Raw genomic sequence first — 23,499 nt, forward strand, 5'->3', positions numbered from 1 at the left:
CACAGTGACTCGCAGAGCCCGAGGAACCAATGATTTATATTTAGTAGAATAGGCTTTGCGATTCAAAAGGGGATAGCGGCGCAGCTTGTTACTCGCTTACCCATTATCCAGATGTAGTTTGGTTTGTGTTATATATAAAATGATCAATATTTTATCAAAAAAAAAATATATTACTAAAACCCTAGATCTATCTGCTTACTAACATAACACAACAACATCGCTACTTCTCTTCTGCCTTATTATCTCCTCTTCCAAGTTCCAGCACCACTGTCGGTAACCACCCATCAGTCTCCACTCCACTTGGCTGTTTTATGTGTTTGGTTTTTTTGGATTTATAAACTTAATTAGAGTAATCTGAAATCGCAAACTTAATTAATTTGCGATCACAATGTCTTCTCTGCGCCGCCTCTTCTCCACCGTACGATCATCAGTCTCTAGATCGGCTGAAAAGGTTCACGACAAAACCCTAACCGAATTAGAGAAGAAGAAGAAGAAGAACCAAAAAGATGAAGATGTCGATGAACTTGATATAAACAATAAGACCGGCGAGATCGGTGGCCCACACGGTCCCGAGACTACTCGTTTTGGCGATTGGGAACGTAATGGTCGCTGCTCTGATTTCTGCAATCGGATTTTATGGTTTGGTTATTTATTATACTGTAATCGGATCGTTAGGTATGTTCATGAACGTTCGTTTATGTATTAATAGAATATAATTAAATATTATCCGTATATGTCATCAGCTTAACGATTTTATATTTGTTAATTTGCGTTCATTTATGTGTTTTCATTTAAGTTTGTTTATGTTTGGTTGTGTTCATTCATATTGGTTCATATACGTTTATTTATGTTCCTTTATCTTTGTTTGGTTATGTTTGTTTAGATTTTAAACAAATGAACATAAACGAACACAAATGTCCATTTTTAAATAAACGAACATGACTATAAATATTTGTTTGATTAATTATAAAGTTAAATGAACGAACACGAATATGCCCTTGTTGGTGTTCATTCGATTCGTTTACGGGCTTTCAATATTCATATTGATGAATACATTGGTCTTATTCTCTAGCTTTTACCGATCTTATTATTATACCCACCCCATGCAATACACGGGTTTTTAACCTAGTAATTGATATACCTCAACCTTATTGTGTTTCTCTCGAGTCAAACCAACAAAATAGTTAAAAAAACACGTGAAACATATAAAACCCATTGAATATTATTAATCTTTATATTGAATGAACACATCAAGAAAACCTAACACCGTCATTTTCAACCATTACTAAAGTATAAAAGTGACTTGTTCAAACAAACTCGTCCTGCTACCATACATCGCCACTACTTTTTAAACGGCTAACTCAAACACCCTGTAAAACCACTCATGACTTCACTCCCTATCTAACATGCGACTAGAACCATCATTTTAAAAGGGACGCATTTTCTTGCACCTTAATACCCAAAGCCACAAGCCCTTTGGTATGTGTCGCCAATAGGCGTCCGACTTAACCCCAAAAGACCATTTGGGTTCGGTAATTCTCTAATTTTCAAAAGTGAGCAACCAAGGCAAACAAAGAGTATAATTTTCAAGTCCCTTATACTTTCAAATTCATATTATGTAGAACAACTTTATAATGCATCATGCAAATAATAATATGCCGCATAATCAATCAAATATATAATGTCACCATTTTCACACACAACACACACATATTTCATATATGTTTATGACTATGTGAGATCATCTTCATCAAGGGCCTCTCCATTCTCCAGTGAGCCGGATTCCATCGCAACCAGTTCACCAGTAGGCAGCTTCCTGGCAAGTCGGATAATCTGTAACATTGTTATATCAAGTAAGTTGATTTTTAATATATCATTTATTTTTGTATATAATGCTCAAAATTATTCAGAAGGTTAAAGGTTTACCATGTGATCAAGGCCGGATACAGTACCCGATTTAGCTACATGTTTGATTTCTTCAACATCAGCCTCTCTGTATGCAGAAAGAAGCTTACTGGCACAATGACTCTGATCGCTACTCAGAAACGTATCAATCCTGCAAAACAGAAGCCAGAAAATGCCTAAATTAAAACTAGTATGCTTTTTAAAACCTTAAATACTTGTAATCCGGGATAATTGTTTTACCAAGTTACGGAACCAAAAGGTAAAAAATGAAAAACAATAAAATAAAGTGAACTTACTGACAACAATCATTATAGCACTGTTCTGCTTGCTTGTAATCATGAGCTGATAGGTATACAATAATCGCACTAAGATAAGCCTGCATCCAAAAAAAACATGTTTTAGTAAATACTTGCAAAAACAGTTACATGAAGAAAAACAATTAACATTGAAAGAGTAGAAAAACAGAGCCCAGAAGTATGAAACTTAAGAAAGAAAAACTTATGCACCTTGCACTGGCTATGAAGAGCATTGCATTTATTAGCTGCCACAGCCCATCTCAAAAGAAAAGTTGCAGCATCAGTGTACCTTGAAACAAATTAACAAAAATGTTTGGTATGAAAAAATAAAATCTGCAAAGAAAGCTTGGTAATGCAAAGTCTAAGTACCACAGGATTTATCAACAATTACACAATCAAATGCCATATTGACAATTACAGCTGTAAATAGCCATCATGGTATATAAATAACAAGCAAAGATAGTAAATTGTCTAAACCATGTGCATAAGTATTTAAAAAGATATTATCAGAGAAAAAGATCCCTTACTTTTCAAGCTTTATGTAAACATTAGTAATGGCACGATACAAATCAAATGCCATATTTTCCTTGCCATCCTCCTCAAGTAGTGTGCAGGCATCAGTATACATTGTAATGGCCTCCTCAGGCTTAGCATCTTCTAGAGCACTGTAAAATAAATTGATATATTATCTTCATGAACTTCTTGACCCAAAAAAATGATTGTTCTGATTGACTAAACTAAGTGATATCACAACTTAGGCTGCAATGATATGTGGTTATCATCATATTTGATTTTGGTGAAAGAAATTTCAAAATGTATAAGTGTAATATGAAACATGTTATTTACAGCTAGCAAGGAAAAGAAATGCCTACCGGGCACCTTTTGCAAGGGCATCAGAGGCAGGTTGTGCCCTGCCACACTCATTGTACAGATCAGCAGCCCTTCTGTAAAAGTCAGCAACTTCACTCCATATGCCTAGTTCAACAGCTAAAGCACCAGCAGACTCCATATGCTTAGCAGCATCCCATGGTTTGATTTTTTGTTAAGGCTAGACGACTGTAAACACAAATGATTCTCTAACAGAAAGACATGATTGGTTTAGAAAGGATATGAAGAGAGCATTTCTTGTCCTTTTGAAGCTTTCTCAAATGCTACTTTTGCTTTCTCATGTTTTTTGGCAAGCCTAAAAGCAGTAGCTGCCATAAATAAGACATAACTTCATCCTTGTTAGACTAACAACCTCTTAAACATGTAACTGCAAAAACTTTATAACGGCTATTCTTAATGTTACAAAATTATTTACCTGCCTGCTCATAATATTGAGTTGCATTCCTCCAGTCGGCACTCCATCGCGTTAAAGTGAGTTTTGTTCTGTTGCAATATGAGAGCAAGAAATTAACCAAACAATTATTAAACAAGAAAGTAATATAGCTAAGGAGTACCTTTTTCTTATGTAATATTCAGTAGAAAAAATATATAAAGCCTATAATGCAATCAAGAATCCCTAACTAAGATATTGACTTCAATAACTTATTACCTGCAGTATTTATCGCATACTATCTACGTCATCCTACAAAACTTCTATTCAGTAACTAATATCAATGTGAGTTCGTGAAGAAACAAGGCAAATGTATGTGTATTCTGCCATGTAACAAACCACATCATCATATTATCTGGATGACTGGCAAATGTATGATTAACCTTGTTTACAAATTGAACTATGTGTTAGCTAGGCTTCCATCTGTATCTATGGAAGCAGATCATATATCATTTTCTAAAAGCTTGTTCTAAATAAGGTACTCCATATCTCACTAGGACTGCAATCTTTCACTATATATGGAAACCAATGGAACTACTTAACACTCTACGGTTCAAAATTAAAGTGAATCTTTTCATCCAAAACAAATCAACTTTTTCAGGCGATCTAATGAAAGCATGATTTCCCGTTCATTATTGTAAATCATATCTTAGGTGATCAGCATATCCAACACTTGACAAAAAGACCACATCAAAATGTCCAGATCAGGCACTGCAACATGTCATTAATTCTCTATCTTACCTAATATCTTTTGAACTCTAACCTCTTGAGAATCCCGTACAAATCTCCATTCTCCATGATTGCAAATCAACTGAAAGAATGTAACTTAATAACAATATGTTTTGACTCCTAACAACGGTGATCTGTAAATTTGAGTACTGGAACTGATCTACAACCACACAGATATTTTACGAGCTCCATCAGCTTAACCTAATCACAGTCGTCGGTAGCAACCTAAACACGTCTTACGTCATTAATTTTCGTTAAATTCGAGTACAGTCATCACAGAAAACAAACGAGTAAGCCGTAACTGCTGCTTTAAACCTACTGTGATCAACTGAAAGAATGCCTGTAAGACAATTTACTGAATCACAATATGCTTTGAAGTTTGACTCCTAAAAACGGTGATCTACTGATCTGTAAATTCAAGTACTAGAACTGATCTGCAACTATACGGATATTTTACAAGCTCCATCAGCTTAACCTAATCACAGCCATCGGGAACAATGTAAACACGTCTTACGTCAATATGTTCAATAAATTCGAGTCCGGTCATCACAGAAAACAAATGAATAAGCCCTAACTGTTTGAAATCAAATGTTAATTTTAAACCTACTGTGATAAACTGAAATAACACCTATAAAACAATTAACTGAATAACTATAGGTTTTGACTCCTAAAAACCGTGATCTGTAAATTCAAGTGCTGGAACTGAACTACAGCAGTATAGCTCAACCTAATCACAGCTATCACTAGCAACTTAACGTCTTTCGTCCTTGTGTTAATTAAACAAGTCCAATAACCACCGAAACATACAAATAAGCCCTAACAGCTGAAAATTAAATGTTAATTTCAAGCATACCGTGATCAACTGTCAAAGCATCAAAAAAACAATTAACTGAATAGCATTAAGTTTTGACTCCTAAAAATAGTAATCTGTAATTCGAGTGAAGAAACTGATCTACAGCTTAACCTAATCACAGCTAACAGTAGCAACTTAACGTCTTGCTTCATCGTGTTCACTATTAACGTCTTGCTTCATCGTGTTGACTAAATTCGAGTCCAATCACCACCAAAACAAACAAATAAGCCCTAACTATTTGAAATCAAATGTTAATTTCAAACCTACTGTGATCAACTGAAATAACACCTATAAAACAAGTAACTGAATAACAACAGATTTTGACACCTAAAAACCATGATCTGTAAATTCAAGTGTTAGAACTGACCTACAGCAGTATAGCTTAACCTAATCACAGCTATCACTAGCAACTTAATGTCTCGTCCTTGTGTTCGTTAAAACTTAAAACACTTCCAATAACCACCAAAATAAACAAATAGATCCTAACAGCTGAAAATTAAATGTTAATTTTAAACCTACTGTGATCAACTGAAATAACATCTATAAAGCAATTATAACTAGATAAAAACAGACTTTGACTCCTAAAAACGGTGATCTGTAAATTCGAGTGCTGGAATTGATCCACAGCCTAACCTAATCACAGCTAACGGCAGCAACTTAACGTCGTTAAATTCGAGTCCAATCATCACCGAAGCAAACGAAAAAGCCCCAACTGCTGGAAATCAAATGTTAATTTTAAACCTACTGTGATAAACTGAAATAACATCTATTATAAAGCAATTATAACCGAATAACAGTGATCTGTAAATTCGAGTGCTGGAACTGATCTACAGCTTAACCTAATCACAGCTATCGGTAACAACTTAAACACGTATTATATTACGTCATGGTGTTCCAATAAACCCTAACTGGTGGAAATGAAGTGTTAATTATAAACCTAGTTGAATAATAATAATAATTACAAAATGAAATTAGAAGATACTAATGATCATAATAATAATAATAATAATAATAATAAACTGACAGTTTATCGGCTTTGGCGATGAGTTTTTCAGGATCGGCACTAGCCATGGATCGATCTCCGTAACCGTCTTCTTCTCTAATTAGTAATTCCGGATCTTCTCTCACTGTTCATTATACCCACCGGTTCAAATCAAGCCCATTATAACTGCCGGGTTGGATATTGTTAGTTTATCGGGCTAATTCGAGTTATGGGCCGGGTAGCTGGGCCGGTTCGACCATATGAATCGAGTTGCTACTTGGTGGGAAAAAACCTGGTTCTAGACCTGATTTGGAACCGGTTTCTACACGACATGACCCGTGGGTATGAACTGGGGTTAGGTTCCGTAGAAAAATCGTACCGAAACCGAATCAGACCTGGTGGAACTGGTTCCACCTTACCCGGTCAAAACCGAACCAGGACCGAAACCCGATAAAACTCGGACAATACTCGGTCAAATACCTGACCGTACAAGCAAACGGTTCCTGCCTGGCCTGGTTATTGACTTTGTTGGTCATACACGGAACCGTTCCTGCATGGTTCTGGACTTTTGGTTCCTAAGCAGCTTTGTTTAAATCAATTAGAGATAAATCAGTTGAAGTTATAATGGATTTATTATGCCTAGTTAATTAATTTATTAGATAAAGAATGAGTTGTTTTATAGGTTAATAAAATTAGAGAGCTTGTTTTGTGCATTTAATTATTGTTTAACATATTAAATATTATGATTATCAATCCACCTTCATGAATTGGTAAATTATAATGAGTTTTTGAGTCAATGTTACCTTGTAGAGTTCTAGTAATAAAGTTTTTATTGATCTTGTGCATTGAGATATATGCTCTTTTAACTCGGTTTTTAGGCACATGAATCATGATGATAAGTTTTTGAAATAGTTATAAAGATGTTTCATATGGTTTGGCAGGGTAATAGGCTTAAATACTTAGGAAAGTTTGGTAAAATGACCAAACTATTTTTTTGGTCACTAGTCATCACTCATAAGACAGGTGGTGGGTTAAGATAAATGAATAAGATATGGCCAGGGATATTCGAACAATGGGATCGAGGGTGGCAGTGGTGTGACTCTTCTTTTTCTCAAACGAGTCATTGGTAAGTTTTTGTTAGCGGTGTGACTACAACGAGAGTTTCTGGTATGATACCGATACTTGTAAAAGGAAGTGCCCACACTTAGGGTGTGGTTTTTAAATTAAGAAATGAAAAAAAAAAATCTTAAAAAGTTTAAATATGAATTACTACTTTCATGGTAAGATGTCACGTGCATATCATGTGATGGTTTTAAGCATTTTGCAAGGTAGGGGTCACGTGCATGCAGCTCTCATATTCATCTTATTTAATTTAAGAGAACTAATAAATGCATGGCATGCGTTTTAAGCAAAATTAAAGGTTACTTTCATCAAGGTTGACATGGGGTTCCAATATTAATTACTATACTAAAGTAAAGTTGATTTATTTATGTTTCGACGGAAGGTTTAAAAAGTATTAATTCGGTTCCGCTCACAATGACTTAAATGGGCTTGTGTTGAAACTTGAAAAGAGTCATTTAAATGTGGGGCTAGCTCATTTGGTATACTAAATAAGCGATGGAGCATAATTGCTCAACCGGCGTGTTTGCTCTGCAAGGACAGGTTAGCAAACATTATGTATACTTATATAATCTTAAATAACATACATAATATGATAATTGAGGACTTGGGCCGAGGAACTTGCCAAGACGAATACGATGATACGGGATCACCAACCACACTAATAAACAGCGACAAGATACTTTGTAACTTGTTGAAAAATACAAAACAGGGAGAAACATTCAAGTTTTACATCAGATTTGGTAGAACATTTGCGGTTGAACAAGAATAATGATGAATGTGAAGACGATGATTAGAAAAAAATGTTGATTTGTTTGATTTTAATAAATTACAAGAATATTTAGTATTATGTTGTAGTATTTCATAAAAATAATAAAAATAAACATTAGAAACTTTTTCTTGAAAAATCGGCACGTGACATGATAATTAGCAAAGCCGGGTTATCCCACAACGCATAAAACATGGGATTGTCTCTCTGCGTACGTGACAGTGACATGACAAAATAACTAGCAAAACTATATTATTCAACGACACACAGTCTTAGTTAAAAATAAACGACTTTTGTATACTCCAATGAAAAATTTTAATATATCGTAAAACCGTATACCAGATTCACCTCGAAGTAGGACGATCCAAGAGTTTTTTAATCATACGTTATAAATTGGATACATGAAACCTATTTTGCGACATCCAACCACAATTAGTTTTATGTCAACGTGAACGGCAATCACCTGCCTAGAAAAACGATGTCGTAACCGACGTAATTTTTAATCAAATGTTTCCAACAATTGTCTTTATTATTCTTCCTTTTATATATATTATCATCATTACAAAAGTACAAAAACAAATAATACAATTTAACATTTCTCTAAATTAAATCAATAGTCATCACAATTATGTGTGGAACATGGTGATGAAATCATGAAAACAAGATGAACCACTCGTAGTCTACTCAAGAAAATTTGAATCGAGTTAAACTTTAACAAATTCGAGTAGAGAATACTTAAATCGAGTCAAACTTGAACAAGTCCATGCCTAAACTGAAACTTAATTAATACGTGAAACTCAAGCACATACTTAAATATGTTTAAATAAACTCACGAGTCTAAGCGAGCTATCTACGCATAACAAAGTTTGCTTAATATAATAAATATTTAATTACACAATATTAGCGCACACGCAGACATATATGTGTGTACACACACGATAAAAATAACTAGATAGCAATCATAGCATATATAATGCTATATATATAGCAATTTATCTATATAAATAAAATAATCAAATAAAAATAATAAGAAACAAAAAAAAATCAAAATTAAAACTCATAAAATCAACGAGTTAAACTCAAGCTTCATAAAGTCAAACTTGTAGGCTGGCTTGCCATATGACAATTATACTTCTCTTATATGGTTTTAAGTTTTAACTACTTTATAACATGAAACTGTAGAGGATTTGAAACAGTTTTCTTTGCTGTATTTACAGGCATGGATTTTGTGGATCCGGTGAAGAAGAGTGGTTTAGTAAGAAAGCTTATTTTTGCCACGGGTCTTATCGCGCTATGTGTCGTAATAATCAAAGCATCCGCGAATTTCAGCAGACCGTGTCCGGTAAGTAACTAGGTTCCTGTTTTCTTATACTTTTAAGTTTATCAATTCTTTTGCTGGATAAACTGTTTATGGTTACGATTTTTAATCATCCACGGTCAAACTTCCGTTGTTCGACTTAGGAATAGGATAATATTTTGGAAGTCAAATCATAATCTTGACTTTTAATCTGATGTTGGGAACTCAAGGATGCCAAATAATGATAATAAGTTTAACTGTCTTTGTTAATGTTTAGAGTAAAGTGCGGTTTTCATCCCTGTGATTTGTTTAAATATGCGGTTTTAGTCCAATAGTTTCAAATTTGCAATTTCCGTCCCAGTGGTTTCATTTCACTTGCAATTAAACCCGACCCACTAACCCCGTTAAGTCTGGTCGTTAAACCCATCAGCGTGCACCTCACGTGAGAGACAGTTTTGTCTCATTTATCCCCAAATAAACCCCAACCCTATTTCGCAAGCCCTCTCACGTGAGGGGCTGGGGTTTATTTGAGGAGAAAAAAGACAAAACTGCCCCTCACGTGAGGTGCATGCTGATGGGTTTAACGAATAGATTTAACGGTGTTATTGGGGTCGGTTTTAATTACAAGTGAAATAAAACCACATGGACGAAAATAGCAAATTTGAAACTATTAGACTAAAACTGCATATTTAAACAAACCACAGGGACGAAAACTGTAGTTTACTCTAATGTTTATCAAAATAGTTTAAACAGTAACTAGTAATCACGGTCTAATTTATATCTAATTATGCGCTTGCTTGTACTTTGTTCAGTTGTTATAAATGTATAATGTATATTATAAATTTGCATTAGTTTGACCCTCCTGCAATTTTTAATACTCTCTTTTTGTTTGTTTTGAAGTTTTCTGTTCATGAAACAGGAGTTACTCATGTCTTAGTAACGGGCGGTGCTGGCTATATCGGTTCTCATGCTTCACTACGCCTTCTAAAAGACTCTTACCGTGTCACAATTGTGGTAAATTAAATAACTAAATATATTCAAGTAATGATATTAAGATGTGGTGTGCTCATTTGTTGTTTTGTGACAGGACAATCTCTCCAGGGGAAACCTAGGAGCAGTTAAAGTTCTTCAAGACCTGTTTCTGGAACCCGGTAGACTTCAGTTTATTAAAGCTGACTTGGGTGATCCAAAAGCTGTATCCTTTGATATGTACTAGGTAACAAAACATCATGTGTAGCACAAACAACAACCTTACATGGATATGTTTTATTTCCTTGATCAAACATTTCAGCTAAAGAAAATCTTCTCAGAAAATGCATTTGATGCGGTAATGCATTTTGCAGCAGTTGCATACGTTGGCGAAAGTACCCTTGACCCCCTAAAGTAAGAACGATACCTCTCGGATCTGTAACCCGTTTTATATGATGCTCGAGTTTACTTTGATGCCCGAGTTTTGTTATTGTTATAATGCAGATATTATCACAATATTACATCAAATACCATGCTGGTGATAGAGGCTATGGCAGCACATAATGTGAATACTTTGATATACTCTAGTACTTGTGCTACATATGGGGAACCCGATATAATGCCAATTACCGAAGATACCCCTCAGGTAATATTAAAGATTTTTATTTGAGTACTAATATATTAGAGTTTTGATGTTATCTATATAAAATTAGTCTGTGGTGCGAAATGTGTTTATCTTGCTTGTGTTTTTTCTGTTGAATATTTTAGAACCCGATTAACCCGTATGGAAAAGCCAAGAAGATGGCAGAAGATATTATCCTGGATTTTCATAAAAACTCAAAGATGGCTTTCATGATCTTAAGGTTTATGTTTGTGCACCGTTTGATCCATTTATGTAGAAACGGGTCAATCGGGGTTGTGTTTTGTTGGTCAAATATTTTAAACAAAGGTTCGAAATGGAACAGGCCGGACGGTTAAAAAAACGTACTAGACATGTACTCGAATTTGCGTCTCAAATCAGTTTATTGAAAAGAAATTATATCGATGCATCAATTATTTACAAAATTCAAAAAATACCAAAAAGTGTTGGCGGGTCAGTCCAGCCCGGGTCACAAAGTTACCCCACTTAGACCCATGCCCGATCCAAAACGTGTTGACGGGGTTTACCGTCAAGTACATTCATATTTTGTATTTCAAGATTGGCAAATAAGTAGTTTTACCTTGATATTCAACTTGCAGATACTTCAATGTTATTGGCTCAGATCCAGAAGGAAGGTTAGGAGAAGCACCAAGACCAGAATTTCGTGAACACGGACGGATATCAACTGCGTGTTTTGATGCGGCTCGCGGAATTACAAAAGGGCTTAAGGTTAGCTTAATCTGATCTAATCTCATTAGAAACTCTGCTATATACTCTTAAACATATTGGTTTAAACTTTAAACACTTTCATCATCTAACAATTAACCAACTATAACAGATTCGAGGAACAGACTATAAAACCGCAGACGGAACATGCGTACGCGACTACATTGACGTAACCGATCTAGTAGATGCTCATGTAAAAGCACTACAGAAAGCACAACCTGGGAAAGTAGGAATATACAACGTTGGTACGGGACAAGGAAGATCAGTTAGGGAGTTTGTTGAAGCTTGTAAAAGGGCAACAGGGGTGACCATAGATGTTGAATCTTTGCCACGTCGTCCCGGTGACTATGCTGAGGTGTACAGTGACCCCACAAAGATACACCGCGAACTTAACTGGACAGCAAAATACACTGATCTGGAAAAGAGTTTACAGGTGGCCTGGAAATGGCAAAAGTTGCATCATAATGGGTATGGGCCCACAAAGGGTTCATCATAGAAACTTATACCAAATTCATACAAGAAATTTCAAATTTATAAACTTTTGCATAGGAAGAAAACCATGAATACAAATATGATTATAGGGTCTTTTGGACAAATATTGTTGTAATGGGTATTTCCGTATTTGTATTTTACGCATTGAGGGAAGGGGGGTAGAGGGTTGTAGTAGGAGAGCAACCCGTACATCATATGGGTTGAGAGTGATCATGGAGAGAGATGAATAATACATTTTGGTTCTTTGTTTTTCAGTATTATCTTGCTAAGAGAATCACTAAAGTATACACGTCATTTTACAACTATGTTATACCTCAATGTTTCTACTGCTTAGATTCCATGAGAAGCACCCTATGTGTCTAATATACTTCTTATGTTCGGATAGTGTATTAGTGTTTGGCGTCTCCCAAAAGCAGCATTTTTAAATCAATAAACTCAAGACCAAGTCGGTCAAAAGGACCGAGTTTCCTTTTTGGCTACTTATGCTAATTTTGGTACCCGTTCCCCTTTTGGCTACTAATGCTAAATACTAATTTTGCCCTTTAAAGACAAAAAAGAACTCAAATCAACACACTCAAAAGTCAAAGACAACTCAGTTAAACCGACACATCTAACCAAGCATATAATCTAAAACAACATAGCTTTCGCTACTAAGCAACTTAACATACAATTTCTACAAAAAAGGGTCAACATTCAAGTTTATGGTAGTTACATAATAAACTATTACTCATAAGTCATATCGTATCAAATACCACAAAACAAAGGTATTTATATTATGTAATCAAAGTATTATGATCCAGTACCGAAGGATTATTAGACATAAAACATGCATACAGTTAATACCTGTCAGATTCATGAAGCAAGATCCAATTAAGAATGGTCCTGCACCATGTGGTTAACATGAAACACCCCTGCATTGTCCTTGTGCACATCAGCCTTGAATTTCTCTTCTTTGTCATTCCTTTTACCTTCAACAGGATATCATATTTTGCCAATCCTTCCTCAGCCTGTCACATAATTTTTAAATTAACGGCTTAATTCAGGTTACATTTTTATCTTTCAAATGTCAAAAGTAGCATACCTCTGTGTTAGCATGAATTACTTCTAGCAATTTATAAGGATATAACGAATTAGATCTCTGCTGCAGTGTTTTGATGACATGATTTGCAGCATCCTGGACCACAATATCCTCAACAGGTACTGACTGATAACCTGAGACACCGCCATCTGGTTTCAAAACATTAAACTTATGCTGTCAAGAAACTGAATTTGGCTAACAGTTTGACAAGAATTAGTATCTACCTATTTCACTTCATCATGTTCAGAGTTGTGTTCACTAATATGAATAAATTCTTGCAGTTCCTTAAAGTTCAACCATGGCTTTACCCAAACTTTGGCCTGGTATATTTTCTTGTTTCCCTCATGATCATCAACCTCCAGTGTAAGATGATGCAAAGTGCCTGCAACCACTTGCTCTTGCGTCTTGACCACCCTTGCCAACTTCAGCATTTTATTCTGATGAAAATGCATACCTTAAGATTAATGTTCTCTTTATATTCTTTATAAATCATATCATGATATAATTAAATATAAATAAATAAATAAATAAGAAGTAAAGTGATCAAGAATTTTGCTTAGGTTTTGAAGTTTCACCTAGAACTACCCTATTTAACAACCTTTCTCAAATCCCTAGTTTTACAGTTGAGATTTGTCTTAATTGTAAATATATTACTTTCAACACCAACAAAAATTACATGTATTTGTAAAACCGTATAACATTCGTCATACCTCTAATTCACGACCTAGTTTGTCCTAAATCATCATGTTTAGTTTCAAGATTATGATCTGCGAAAACTGAATTTTAATATATGAGTCACATATTGATGCATATGAAGGAACACAAATACAGTTACATTGATGATTCCACCAACACTGTTTGAATAAACAGGCAAATGTTATATATTTTATACATAACATAATATGGGTTGGGTTACCCTACACAATCTCTTAAAGCTATAAAGGGTACAAAGACACAATAGATCGCAAAATATAACACAAATATTAAAGAAAAAAAACACAATGACGAAAATAAACAGAAAACACAATGATAAATAAAAAGCCACAATGATGATCATCATCGTACTCAGTATATCCCACCAATAGCAAAGCTATGGTAGGGTCTGAGGAGGGTAAGATGTAGACAACCTTACCTCTACCCCGTAGGAATATAGAGCTGCTTCCGGTGGGACCCCCGGCTTGATAGTAGTTTTGCATCAAGCCTTGGACACGAGGCACATAACACTCAACCATCGGGACACCGGCCAATCGGTGCGCGTACCCTAGTCTTTCGGCTATCAACGCCACCACATGATGCATGATTAACCTTCCGCCACTTTTAACGTTATTTTCACGAGATTAGTAAAATAACGTCAAAGTTGGTGCAATTTCACTTTTGCCCACCAAAGGGTTCACACATATATACATTATATGCGCGCACCGCAAGCAGGACGTACAATAACAATAATAATAATAATATAATTATCATAAAATTATATATTCAATTAAACAAAAATTAAATAAATAACTAACTTGTTTAGGCTCGTGAGCTAGCTTGAGCTTGACAAGTGAGGGCTCGGGATCAGGCTCAGGCTAATTTTTTAATTAAACAAGCTTAGTTTTAGGCTCGATCTCAGACCGGAGCTAGTGTAATCAATACTAGACTCAAGCTACCAATTAACCCTAACTTTGCGATCTAATTAACCCTAAGTCACAAAATAAACAATTGAATCAGCATAAAGACGAAACGGATTAACAAATCATCTCAAACGACCTCTTTTTTGTTATGTTCATCGATGGCGAAACGAACGAGGCCGTCGATGACGTCAGTGTTGGAAGACGATGAGTTTTGCAAGCTTCCGGCAGGAGTGTGATCTGCCATTGAATTCAACAACAACGATGATGATGATGATGATGCTACGACTAGTAGTAGCAGAAAAATCTGATTATTGTAGCGTTTGATTTGCATTTTTGGTTTATTGGTTTTTGATTTTGTGAGGTTTCGTGATTGTGACGTGAGTTCATATTCATATTCATATTCATATTCATATTCATATTCTTTGTGTTGTGTTGTGTTGTGTTCATCTGACGGTGAACGTGAAGCGTACGCGTGTTATCAAAAGTACACGTTAACGTAAATCTCAAGGAGAGTTTAGATTCAAATGAAAATTTACTTTTGGAATCGATTTGTAATTTTCTTTATAAAAACGGGTTACACTTCCAGCGAAAACTAGTCAAAGCCCGAACCGAAACCAATCAAAATTCTAGCCGAAATCGGTTTTGACATTTGTTGATCAACTGAACTAGTTTCAACCCAACTCGGTTTTGAGTTTTATACTGTTTTGCGCAACTCTGGCTACATTAATTTGTTCTTTTATTTTTATAACTTTACATTCGTTTTCATGTCCCGAATATGTTTTCGAGTGGAATAGGTTGGTCCCGAAGAAAGTCGGTTTTGTTGCTACAGGGGCGGTTTTGGGTCGTAAACCGACATTTGATGCCTTGGTGAAAAGGAATATGCCGGTTAGTTCGTTTATATGTACAATTTGAGGGGAAGTTGAGGAGTCGATTGAACACGTGTTCATCTCGTGTGGTCTTGCTCAAACGGTGTTGTGCTTGATTTCGCAGTTTTGTATTCGGGAATGTGTTGCAATTACATAAGTTTACCTCGTTTCATGAGGATAAGGCTAAAATATTTCATGCTATTTGCTTTGATTTTATTGTGGTGCTTGTGGATGAAGATGAATGGTTTAGTTAATAATGTGATCCCCATTCAAGCTACTAGTTTAGTTGAGGAAATTAAGGTGTTGGGCTTTCTTTGGATCAAGAATAGATCACGAAGGCTTGGTTTGTTTTGGGAGGATTAGCTTCTATTTCAGGTGTAACATAGAGCTTGTATGGGTGGGCGGATGATCCTTGTCATTTTGTTGATTTCCATGTTGTTGTTTTTTTGTTAGGTGGTCGTTTTGTGTATCGAGTGTTATTGTTTTTACGGTTGTTTAGCTTCTTGTTAGCTTTTAATAAATTGTTTTGGTCGTCAATAAAAAAGAGTAAGTTATAAATTTCGTTTTTTTAATCAGTTTCCTAGTTTGTTATTCAATCTTTATCTTAACATGTGTCAAAAAAAATGTACCTAATGTCTATAAAAGGTTGCAACTTTCGTCCTTTCCACTAAAGAACACCAAATTTTCAGGTAAGTTTAATCATGTCCTTTCCACCACTGGCCACCGCTACAACCAACCACCACTTAACAAGCCACCTGTCGGCTATCGCCATAACCAGGCGCCAGCCGCGCCACTGTCTCTCTTTCTCACAGCAAAAACATTCACACAAGGGGAACTCAATATTTTATAAAAGCAAACACATAATCAGTAAGACAAACTTTTGACCAAATTTAGGATGGTTTATGAAAAACTATATTTTGTGTTGTTTGTTGAATTTAGTTTAGATCTCGATAAGATTTTTATCTCGTGACATAAATGATCTATGCATAACGCCAGTGGTGGAGAAAACATTTTTTGTTGTCTTTAAAAGTCACATCGTCAAGGAAACACACTCAAACCCCACATCTCGTCAAAAATGAGATTAATCCTCACTCCGACCCTACCCTCATAGTATGTATCAATTACGACACTATGATGCAAATTGGTTGTCAATATGGAACGAGTCAACGAGTCAACTAGTCAATGAGTCAACTAGTTTAGTTGATGCAAAGTGGTTTGTCATTTTTTTGTCATATTAGAATAAAATTTCAAAGTTTATTCATTTGTGTATATATAATCAAAGATTAAAAGGGTAACCCAAGATATGATAGGTGATGTACAACACACAACAGTACAATATAATAATAACTTCATTAATAATTAATGTGTAAACAAGCAACCACACATGGCCTATCTGGACCCAAACTCACCGTAGTTGTTTTATCAATTTTGAAATGAATTTTGGCTAATAAAAAGTTTTATATAACACAACTCCCATTTATTTAAGCATAAACCTGGCCAATGAGCTTGGTATTCTGACATAGGTTTGATTTATACTCTCATCATTTAGTTTGACATGTGATGATGAAAGACTAGCATTAGCGAAACATAGTTAGGGGCAGAGGATGCTCTGGCCCCCTCTGTTTTTTACACCAGTATAAGTTTACTTGTTTTTGTTTGAAAATTTGAGCCCGTCGCATCGACAGTTATAAAAATGTTATATTTTATTCCAAAAGTTTTATATTTAGTGTAAATTTACTTTTTTTCGTTAAAAAAATTGAACCCGCCCCCTAATGGTTATGAAAAATTTTATACGTATTTCTGTCCGCCCCTCGACGTTTCGTCCAAGCTTCACAACCGGAGACTAGGCGAGTAGGTGACGTTCACTATGTTGATCCTTGAACTAAAATGAGTTTTATCTTACCGCACCGTCGTGCCTTGGGGCGAGTGTTCCTTGACGTTGCTTTTAAGTGAAAGTTTCCCCTGGATCAAAAGACGAGTATATCTCGATATGATGAATTTAGTTAGCAAGGCTATGCGTAGTGGGGCGATTTTAGGGGGGTGATGATGGAGAGGAAAACCGCCCCGGGTTATAAGCGGGCGATAAGTAGGGGAAGGGTGATATGTATTTGTCGCCTGTTAATGTTGTTTGGAAATTATTATTATATTCAAATGCATGTGTAATACACACATACACACACATATATATAGGATAAAGTTATGGTAAAAATAGATTGTTTTCTAAGAATGATAGGAATAAATATAGACCATTAGATTGATTAATCTAAAGGCTTAGATTAGAAACCATTAAAAAAGCATGGTGTTTCTTAACTTAAATCTTTTCATGGATTTTCTTGGGGGCATTTTTGTCCATTTAATTTATAGAACAACCATTTATTTTAATTAATCTTTTCATAATATATCGTTTTATGTATGTTAACTTTAATCTTTATATGAACAAACACAAATTCCCTGTTGCACTGTAACATGGAAATAACATGATTATATCAAGCAAAAAAACACACACACCATAAATTCAATTGCCGTCGACATTCATTAAAAATTAACATAATATATTTTTTCATTTGTTTAAATTATAAAGTACCAAACTAAAAATACCCCAACGATGCCAGCTTAAATAATAAGGTCAAATGAAAATAATATTAAAATAACCCTTTAACAATATCAACATATTTAATGGAAAACAGTATTTGTGTTTTTTTTTAATAACCCTAGACCCCGATCGGAATTCAAAAGCAACTTTGTATGTCTTCGCAAATATTAATTAGTGATAACAATGGCAAATCGCAAACAAACATTAAATAATATATTTACCATTTTCGCCATCCATTATCGAATTCATACTAGCGTCGTCACGTAAACAAAATTTAAGATGGGTTTACGGTTATAACTTTAACTATATATTAGAGTATGAAAACAATAGTCTTCTAGTAATCCCATAAATATAGGAAAAGAAACCAGTTTTTTTAAATTTTAATGGATTGTTAAATTTACCAACCTATCCTTTATTTTAAATATAAAACAATTTTATGTGTCAACATTTTATTGATATATATATATATATATATATATGTATGAGCCAATAACACCATTAAAACAACTCACTATTTATTAATTGACCGTTACATAATATAAGTCGTCATATTTTGTATCCCCAATTCTGAACACATAACCTAACCCATTTCAATTGTTGACCATTAATAATTGCTAAACACACCATGCTACCATTATTTATAAAAATTCACCTAGTTCAAGAAACTAGTAATGAGTAGGTTACCCATAAACCGACCCCACGTTTCTAGTTATTCACAAAACAGAAATAAAGGTAGTCTTGGGTTAAACAAATCATTGATTATGTTGTGTAATTTAGCCGCAAACACCCACCACGTGCGAACCTCTTTGACCCCTTAATTCTTGCAGCTATTTTAGGGTTCATTTCTTGGAATCTTGTGGTGGGTAGTAGTATAGTAGGTTATATACAACTTATTATATTTCACAAACATTAATAATAGCTGCTGCAAGTGGGTGGTTGACCTAAAGTTTTCATTTTTACAACTGGGTCTTGGTTTTCTTGATTTATTGATTGATGCTGCATTTGGGGTTGGGGTAATTTGGTCCAAAATTAGGGTTCTTGGAGGTTAATTTGGGGTTTTTTTTGAGACTTGAAGTGGAGCATTGAGTGGTGAAAATGGCTTGTATGAAGCTGGGATCTAAAGCAGATGCTTTCCAGAAACAAGGGCAAGCTTGGTATGTTGTTTAATCTTTGTAAAATATGTTATTGTTTCTGATCTGGTGAATGCAGATTGATATAACTAATTGTATATGTATGTGTGTGTATATGCATCTGTAGCCAATATAGGTTTTTTTTTCAAGTTTAGCATCAAATTTGTGTTCTTGAAAAGTTATAAATCATGTTTTTTTTTATAATGATTGGAGTTATAGAGGGTCTAATCAATGTTAAGTTTTAGCATCAAATTTGTGTTATTGAAAGGTTTTAATCATGTTTTTATTTTTTTATGTTTTATTTAATTATTATTAATTTTTTAATAATGATTGGTGTTATAGAGGGTCTAAATCAATGTTAAGTGTTAGCATCAAATTTGTGCTCTTGAAAGGTTTAAAATCATTTTTTTTTATTATTAATTTTTTGATAATGATTAGTGTTATAGAGGGTCTAAATCAATGCTAAGTTTTAGCATCAAATTTGTGTTCTTGAAAGGTTTAAAATCATGTTTTTATTTAAAAATGTTTTTTTAATAATGATTAGAGATATATAGGGTCTAAATCAATGTTGAGTGAAAAAGTTATGTGTTTGACCTGAAAAGTCAAAGTGAGGTTTTGTTATGTCAAAGAGGTTGAATTGAGGGGTGTTTTTCTAAAGTTTACATCACATTCTTGCAGCTCTATATTGTGCTTTTTAAAATTTAAAGAACTTGTTTTATCAATAGAGTTTAAAAGTAATGGTTTTGACCTTGAAAGTCAAAAGGGTACGTCTGTTCTTGTCTTTTATTGCAACAGAAAGTTAGTTGAATTAAAGTTTTCTTACTGTGAGTTTCTTCAGTATTTTAAGTTGATTTTGAAGGTTAAATGTCAAGGAATTTTAAGAAGTCGTATCAATATTGAAGTTAAAGTCAACACTGGACCTCAAAAGTTCAAAATGTATATATGTTTTGACTCTTCATAGACCAATGACTATAAGATGCTTTGCTATTTCATGTTTGTAGTTTTGATTTCTTTTGGCAGTCGATCTGTTTGGTGCATTTGAGTTATTATTTGCTATACATGACTTTTTCTTGCTGTCGTATATATATTGTCAAGGCGAATTTGTGATTTTACTTATCGTTTGAATGTTTGACTATGATTGTTATTGTAGGTTTTGCACAACCAGTCTTCCAAGTGATATTGTCGTTGAAGTGGAGGATATGGCTTTCCATCTCCATAAGGTAAAGTTGACTGTTTCTTCTGTTCTCTATTAGTGAACATACTTTGACATTGACTTTGACTTAGGGGAGCAAACAATTTATATATCATAAAGGTTTTGTTGAAAGTGTGAAATCAATATAAAGAAATTATATTTTTTAGTCAATGAAAATTTGACTTTAAGAAGATGCAAAACAAGAGTGTTCAAAACCTTAATAATTTTTTTTTTTCAGTTTCCTTTGCTTTCGAGAAGCGGTGTTATGGAAAAACTGATAGCAGATGCATCCGAGAAAGGAGATACAGATTGTACCATAAACCTAAAAGACATTCCTGGTGGGGCCAAAACATTCGAACTAGTTGCTAAGTTCTGTTACGGTGTAAAACACGAAATCACCGCTTCAAACGTAGTAAACCTCCGATGTGCCGCCGAGCATCTAGAAATGACGGAACAATACGGCGAAGATAACTTAATTTCCCAAACCGAAATCTTTTTCAATCAAGTTGTTCTTAAGAACTGGAAAGATTCTTTAAAGTCCCTCCAAACATGTGCCGACGAAAAGATTATCCCCCACGCCGAAACTCTCAACATTACGAAACGGTGTATCGAGTCGTTAGCGGTCAAGGCGAGCACCGACCCGAATTTGTTCGGTTGGCCCATGGTTGACCACGGCGGGCCCATGCAGAGCCCAGGAGGTAGTTTGTTGTGGAACGGTATAAGCACCGGGGCCCGGCCGTTAAACCTGAGCTCGGATTGGTGGTTTGATGACGTTTCGTCTTTGACTTTACCTCTTTACAAAAGGTTGGTTTTGGCAATGGAAGCCCGCGGGATTAAACAAGAAATCATCGCGGGTTCTCTCGAGTATTACGCGAAAAAGTATTTACCCGGGTTAAGTCGTCGGAAAAGTGCACAGATGGGGGCCGCCATCGATCCGCCACCGGAAGAAGACCAAAAGATTTTACTCGAGGAAATCGACCGTTTACTTCCGATGCAAAAAGGGCTCGTTTCAACTAAGTTTTTATTCGGGCTTTTACGGACCGCTTTGATTCTTCGGGCCGACCCGTCTTGCGTGTTGAATTTGGAGAAAAGAATCGGGATGCAGCTTGATCAGGCGACCCTTGAAGATTTATTAATGCCGAGCTTTTCTTACTCGATGGAGACTTTGTATAATATTGAGTGTGTGTTGCGGATGGTTGAGCATTTTATGGCTATTGACCAGGCAACGGGTGGCGCGTCTCCTTGTTCTATTGAGGATGAACGGTTGTTGGGCTCACCGTCTTTGACACCTGTCACTATGGTGGCTAAGCTGATTGATGGTTTTTTGGCGGAAGTTGCAACCGATGTTAATTTAAAGCTTCCGAAGTTTATGTCTCTTGCTGAGGCTGTTCCCGAGTATGCTAGACCGATGGATGATGGGTTGTATCGTGCAATTGACATTTATTTGAAGGTAACAAACTTATGATTGGAAAACGAGCCAATCGAGTAAATTATTTTATAAGATATTTACTGTGTCAAATATGCTTAAAAATAATAAATTTAATAGTAATGTATATTTTTCAATAAAAGTGATTTAGGAGGGATATAAATGGACTATTTTACCCTTGAAGTTATACTTTTACCATTGTTGTTACCACTTAAAGGGTAAAATAGTCCATTCATATGAAATTTTTGTGCATGGATGCAACTGTTATATACAAATCAGCCCTCTTGATTAAAATGTTTGTTATTAATTAGATATATGATATCCTGAGTTAATTTTTTTTAAATAGTTAGTGTGTTAAATATGATTAGAAAAATATATTAATCCATTAATAATCTGTAAATCACATTAAAATTAATTAGGACGGACTTATCGATACGTGTTTAAACAGGTTGGGTTGGCCTGAAACACATATGAATGGACTATTTTACCCTTGGATTACTTTTGCCTTCTTTGTTACCACTTAAGGGTAAAATAGTCCATTCACTTGAAATTCTTATCTATAGCAAAAATAACTTTAGTTTAAAAACTTGCCAAAAATAAATTTAGAATTTTCATAGGAGATACATTACAAGACAGGTATTTGGAAGGGTATAACGGTCATTTATATTTCTTGTTAATTTCACAAATGCAGTCTCATCCGTGGCTAGCAGAATCGGATAAAGAACAACTCTGCAGGCTCATGGACTGCCAAAAACTCTCATTAGAAGCGTGCACACACGCAGCACAAAACGAACGACTACCATTAAGAATCATAGTCCAAGTTCTTTTCTTTGAGCAGTTGCAGCTCAGGACCTCGATAGCCGGTTGTTTCTTGGTCTCAGACAATCTTGCAGACGGGTCACGACAGTTCAGAAGCGGGTTAGGTGCAGCCTCACAGGACGGCGGTTGGAACACGGCTGTTAGAGAGAATCAAGTTTTGAAAGTCGGTATGGATAGTATGCGAATGAGGGTGTCTGAGCTTGAAAAGGAGTGTTCGGATATGAAACAGGAGATTGAGAAACTGGGTCGGGTTAAGGGCGGTGGCGGTGGCGGTGGTGCGTGGAGTAGCGTGTCGAAGAAGTTCGGGTTTAAACTTAAGTCTCAAATGTGTAGTGCACAAGAGGGAAGTGTTAGTAAGCAAGATAATAATAATAATAATAATAATAATAATAATAATAATAATGCAAGTGGGAAGCTTGTGAAGAGTAGAGGGAAAGAACAAAAGCACAAGAAAGATTTGTCATGGGAAGGGTAAAATTGGAAAATAAAATGTTGAGTTTGAAAAATATTTGTATGTTTATTAGCCCTTGTTTATTATGTTTTTGACTTTAAATATTGTGTGGCAGGAGGTAAAAAGTAAATTTGTTTGGTTTAGTCTTGTTATACGAACATCCAAAAACTTGTTTTTGTTAATGTCATTCTATATATATTAGGCTATGTGTATTGGGCGAGAAGTGAAGGGCG

At 35.0% G+C, this 23,499-nt stretch overlaps 3 protein-coding genes and 1 pseudogene across 5 annotated transcripts; 2 read left to right on the forward strand and 2 right to left on the reverse strand.

The window, feature by feature from the left end:
- Positions 1 to 1,575: 1,575 nt before the first annotated feature.
- On the reverse strand, positions 1,576 to 6,245 carry LOC143608955 (gamma-soluble NSF attachment protein-like). The gene is made up of 9 exons (XM_077083844.1): positions 6,126 to 6,245; positions 3,505 to 3,572; positions 3,312 to 3,397; positions 3,074 to 3,231; positions 2,729 to 2,866; positions 2,412 to 2,490; positions 2,202 to 2,281; positions 1,927 to 2,056; positions 1,576 to 1,833 (listed from the first exon to the last, which is right to left on the reverse strand). Exons 1-9 carry the CDS (start codon positions 6,170 to 6,172, stop codon positions 1,732 to 1,734), a joined length of 888 nt encoding a protein of 295 aa, XP_076939959.1. The 5' UTR covers positions 6,173 to 6,245; the 3' UTR covers positions 1,576 to 1,731.
- A 2,884-nt stretch (positions 6,246 to 9,129) lies between these two features.
- On the forward strand, positions 9,130 to 12,213 carry LOC143608967 (UDP-arabinose 4-epimerase 1-like). 2 transcript variants are annotated; one of them, XM_077083849.1, is made up of 8 exons: positions 9,130 to 9,313; positions 10,169 to 10,282; positions 10,356 to 10,463; positions 10,560 to 10,651; positions 10,742 to 10,883; positions 11,006 to 11,100; positions 11,477 to 11,606; positions 11,716 to 12,212. In XM_077083849.1, the coding sequence occupies exons 1-8, from the start codon at positions 9,191 to 9,193 to the stop codon at positions 12,097 to 12,099; spliced, it is 1,188 nt and encodes a 395-aa protein (XP_076939964.1). In that variant the 5' UTR covers positions 9,130 to 9,190; the 3' UTR covers positions 12,100 to 12,212. The 2 variants fall into 2 exon arrangements, with proteins under 2 accessions (XP_076939964.1, XP_076939965.1); XM_077083850.1 differs by having other exon boundaries at positions 9,151 to 9,313; positions 10,188 to 10,282; positions 11,716 to 12,213.
- A 572-nt stretch (positions 12,214 to 12,785) lies between these two features.
- Positions 12,786 to 15,166, reverse strand: LOC143608972 (cysteine proteinase inhibitor 12-like; annotated as a pseudogene). The gene is made up of 4 exons (XR_013149358.1): positions 14,926 to 15,166; positions 13,398 to 13,610; positions 13,177 to 13,347; positions 12,786 to 13,102 (listed from the first exon to the last, which is right to left on the reverse strand). The product of XR_013149358.1 is annotated as a cysteine proteinase inhibitor 12-like (transcript).
- A 3,695-nt stretch (positions 15,167 to 18,861) lies between these two features.
- On the forward strand, positions 18,862 to 23,372 carry LOC143608968 (BTB/POZ domain-containing protein At1g30440-like). The gene is made up of 4 exons (XM_077083851.1): positions 18,862 to 19,402; positions 20,529 to 20,598; positions 20,809 to 22,020; positions 22,688 to 23,372. The coding sequence occupies exons 1-4, from the start codon at positions 19,344 to 19,346 to the stop codon at positions 23,288 to 23,290; spliced, it is 1,944 nt and encodes a 647-aa protein (XP_076939966.1). The 5' UTR covers positions 18,862 to 19,343; the 3' UTR covers positions 23,291 to 23,372.
- Positions 23,373 to 23,499: the final 127 nt, after the last annotated feature.

Source organism: Bidens hawaiensis, unplaced genomic scaffold (assembly GCF_021521415.1).
Source record: "Bidens hawaiensis isolate Kalapana, Puna unplaced genomic scaffold, B.hawaiensis_p1.1 tig00419464_1, whole genome shotgun sequence".
In the NCBI taxonomy this organism is placed as follows: domain Eukaryota; kingdom Viridiplantae; phylum Streptophyta; class Magnoliopsida; order Asterales; family Asteraceae; genus Bidens; species Bidens hawaiensis.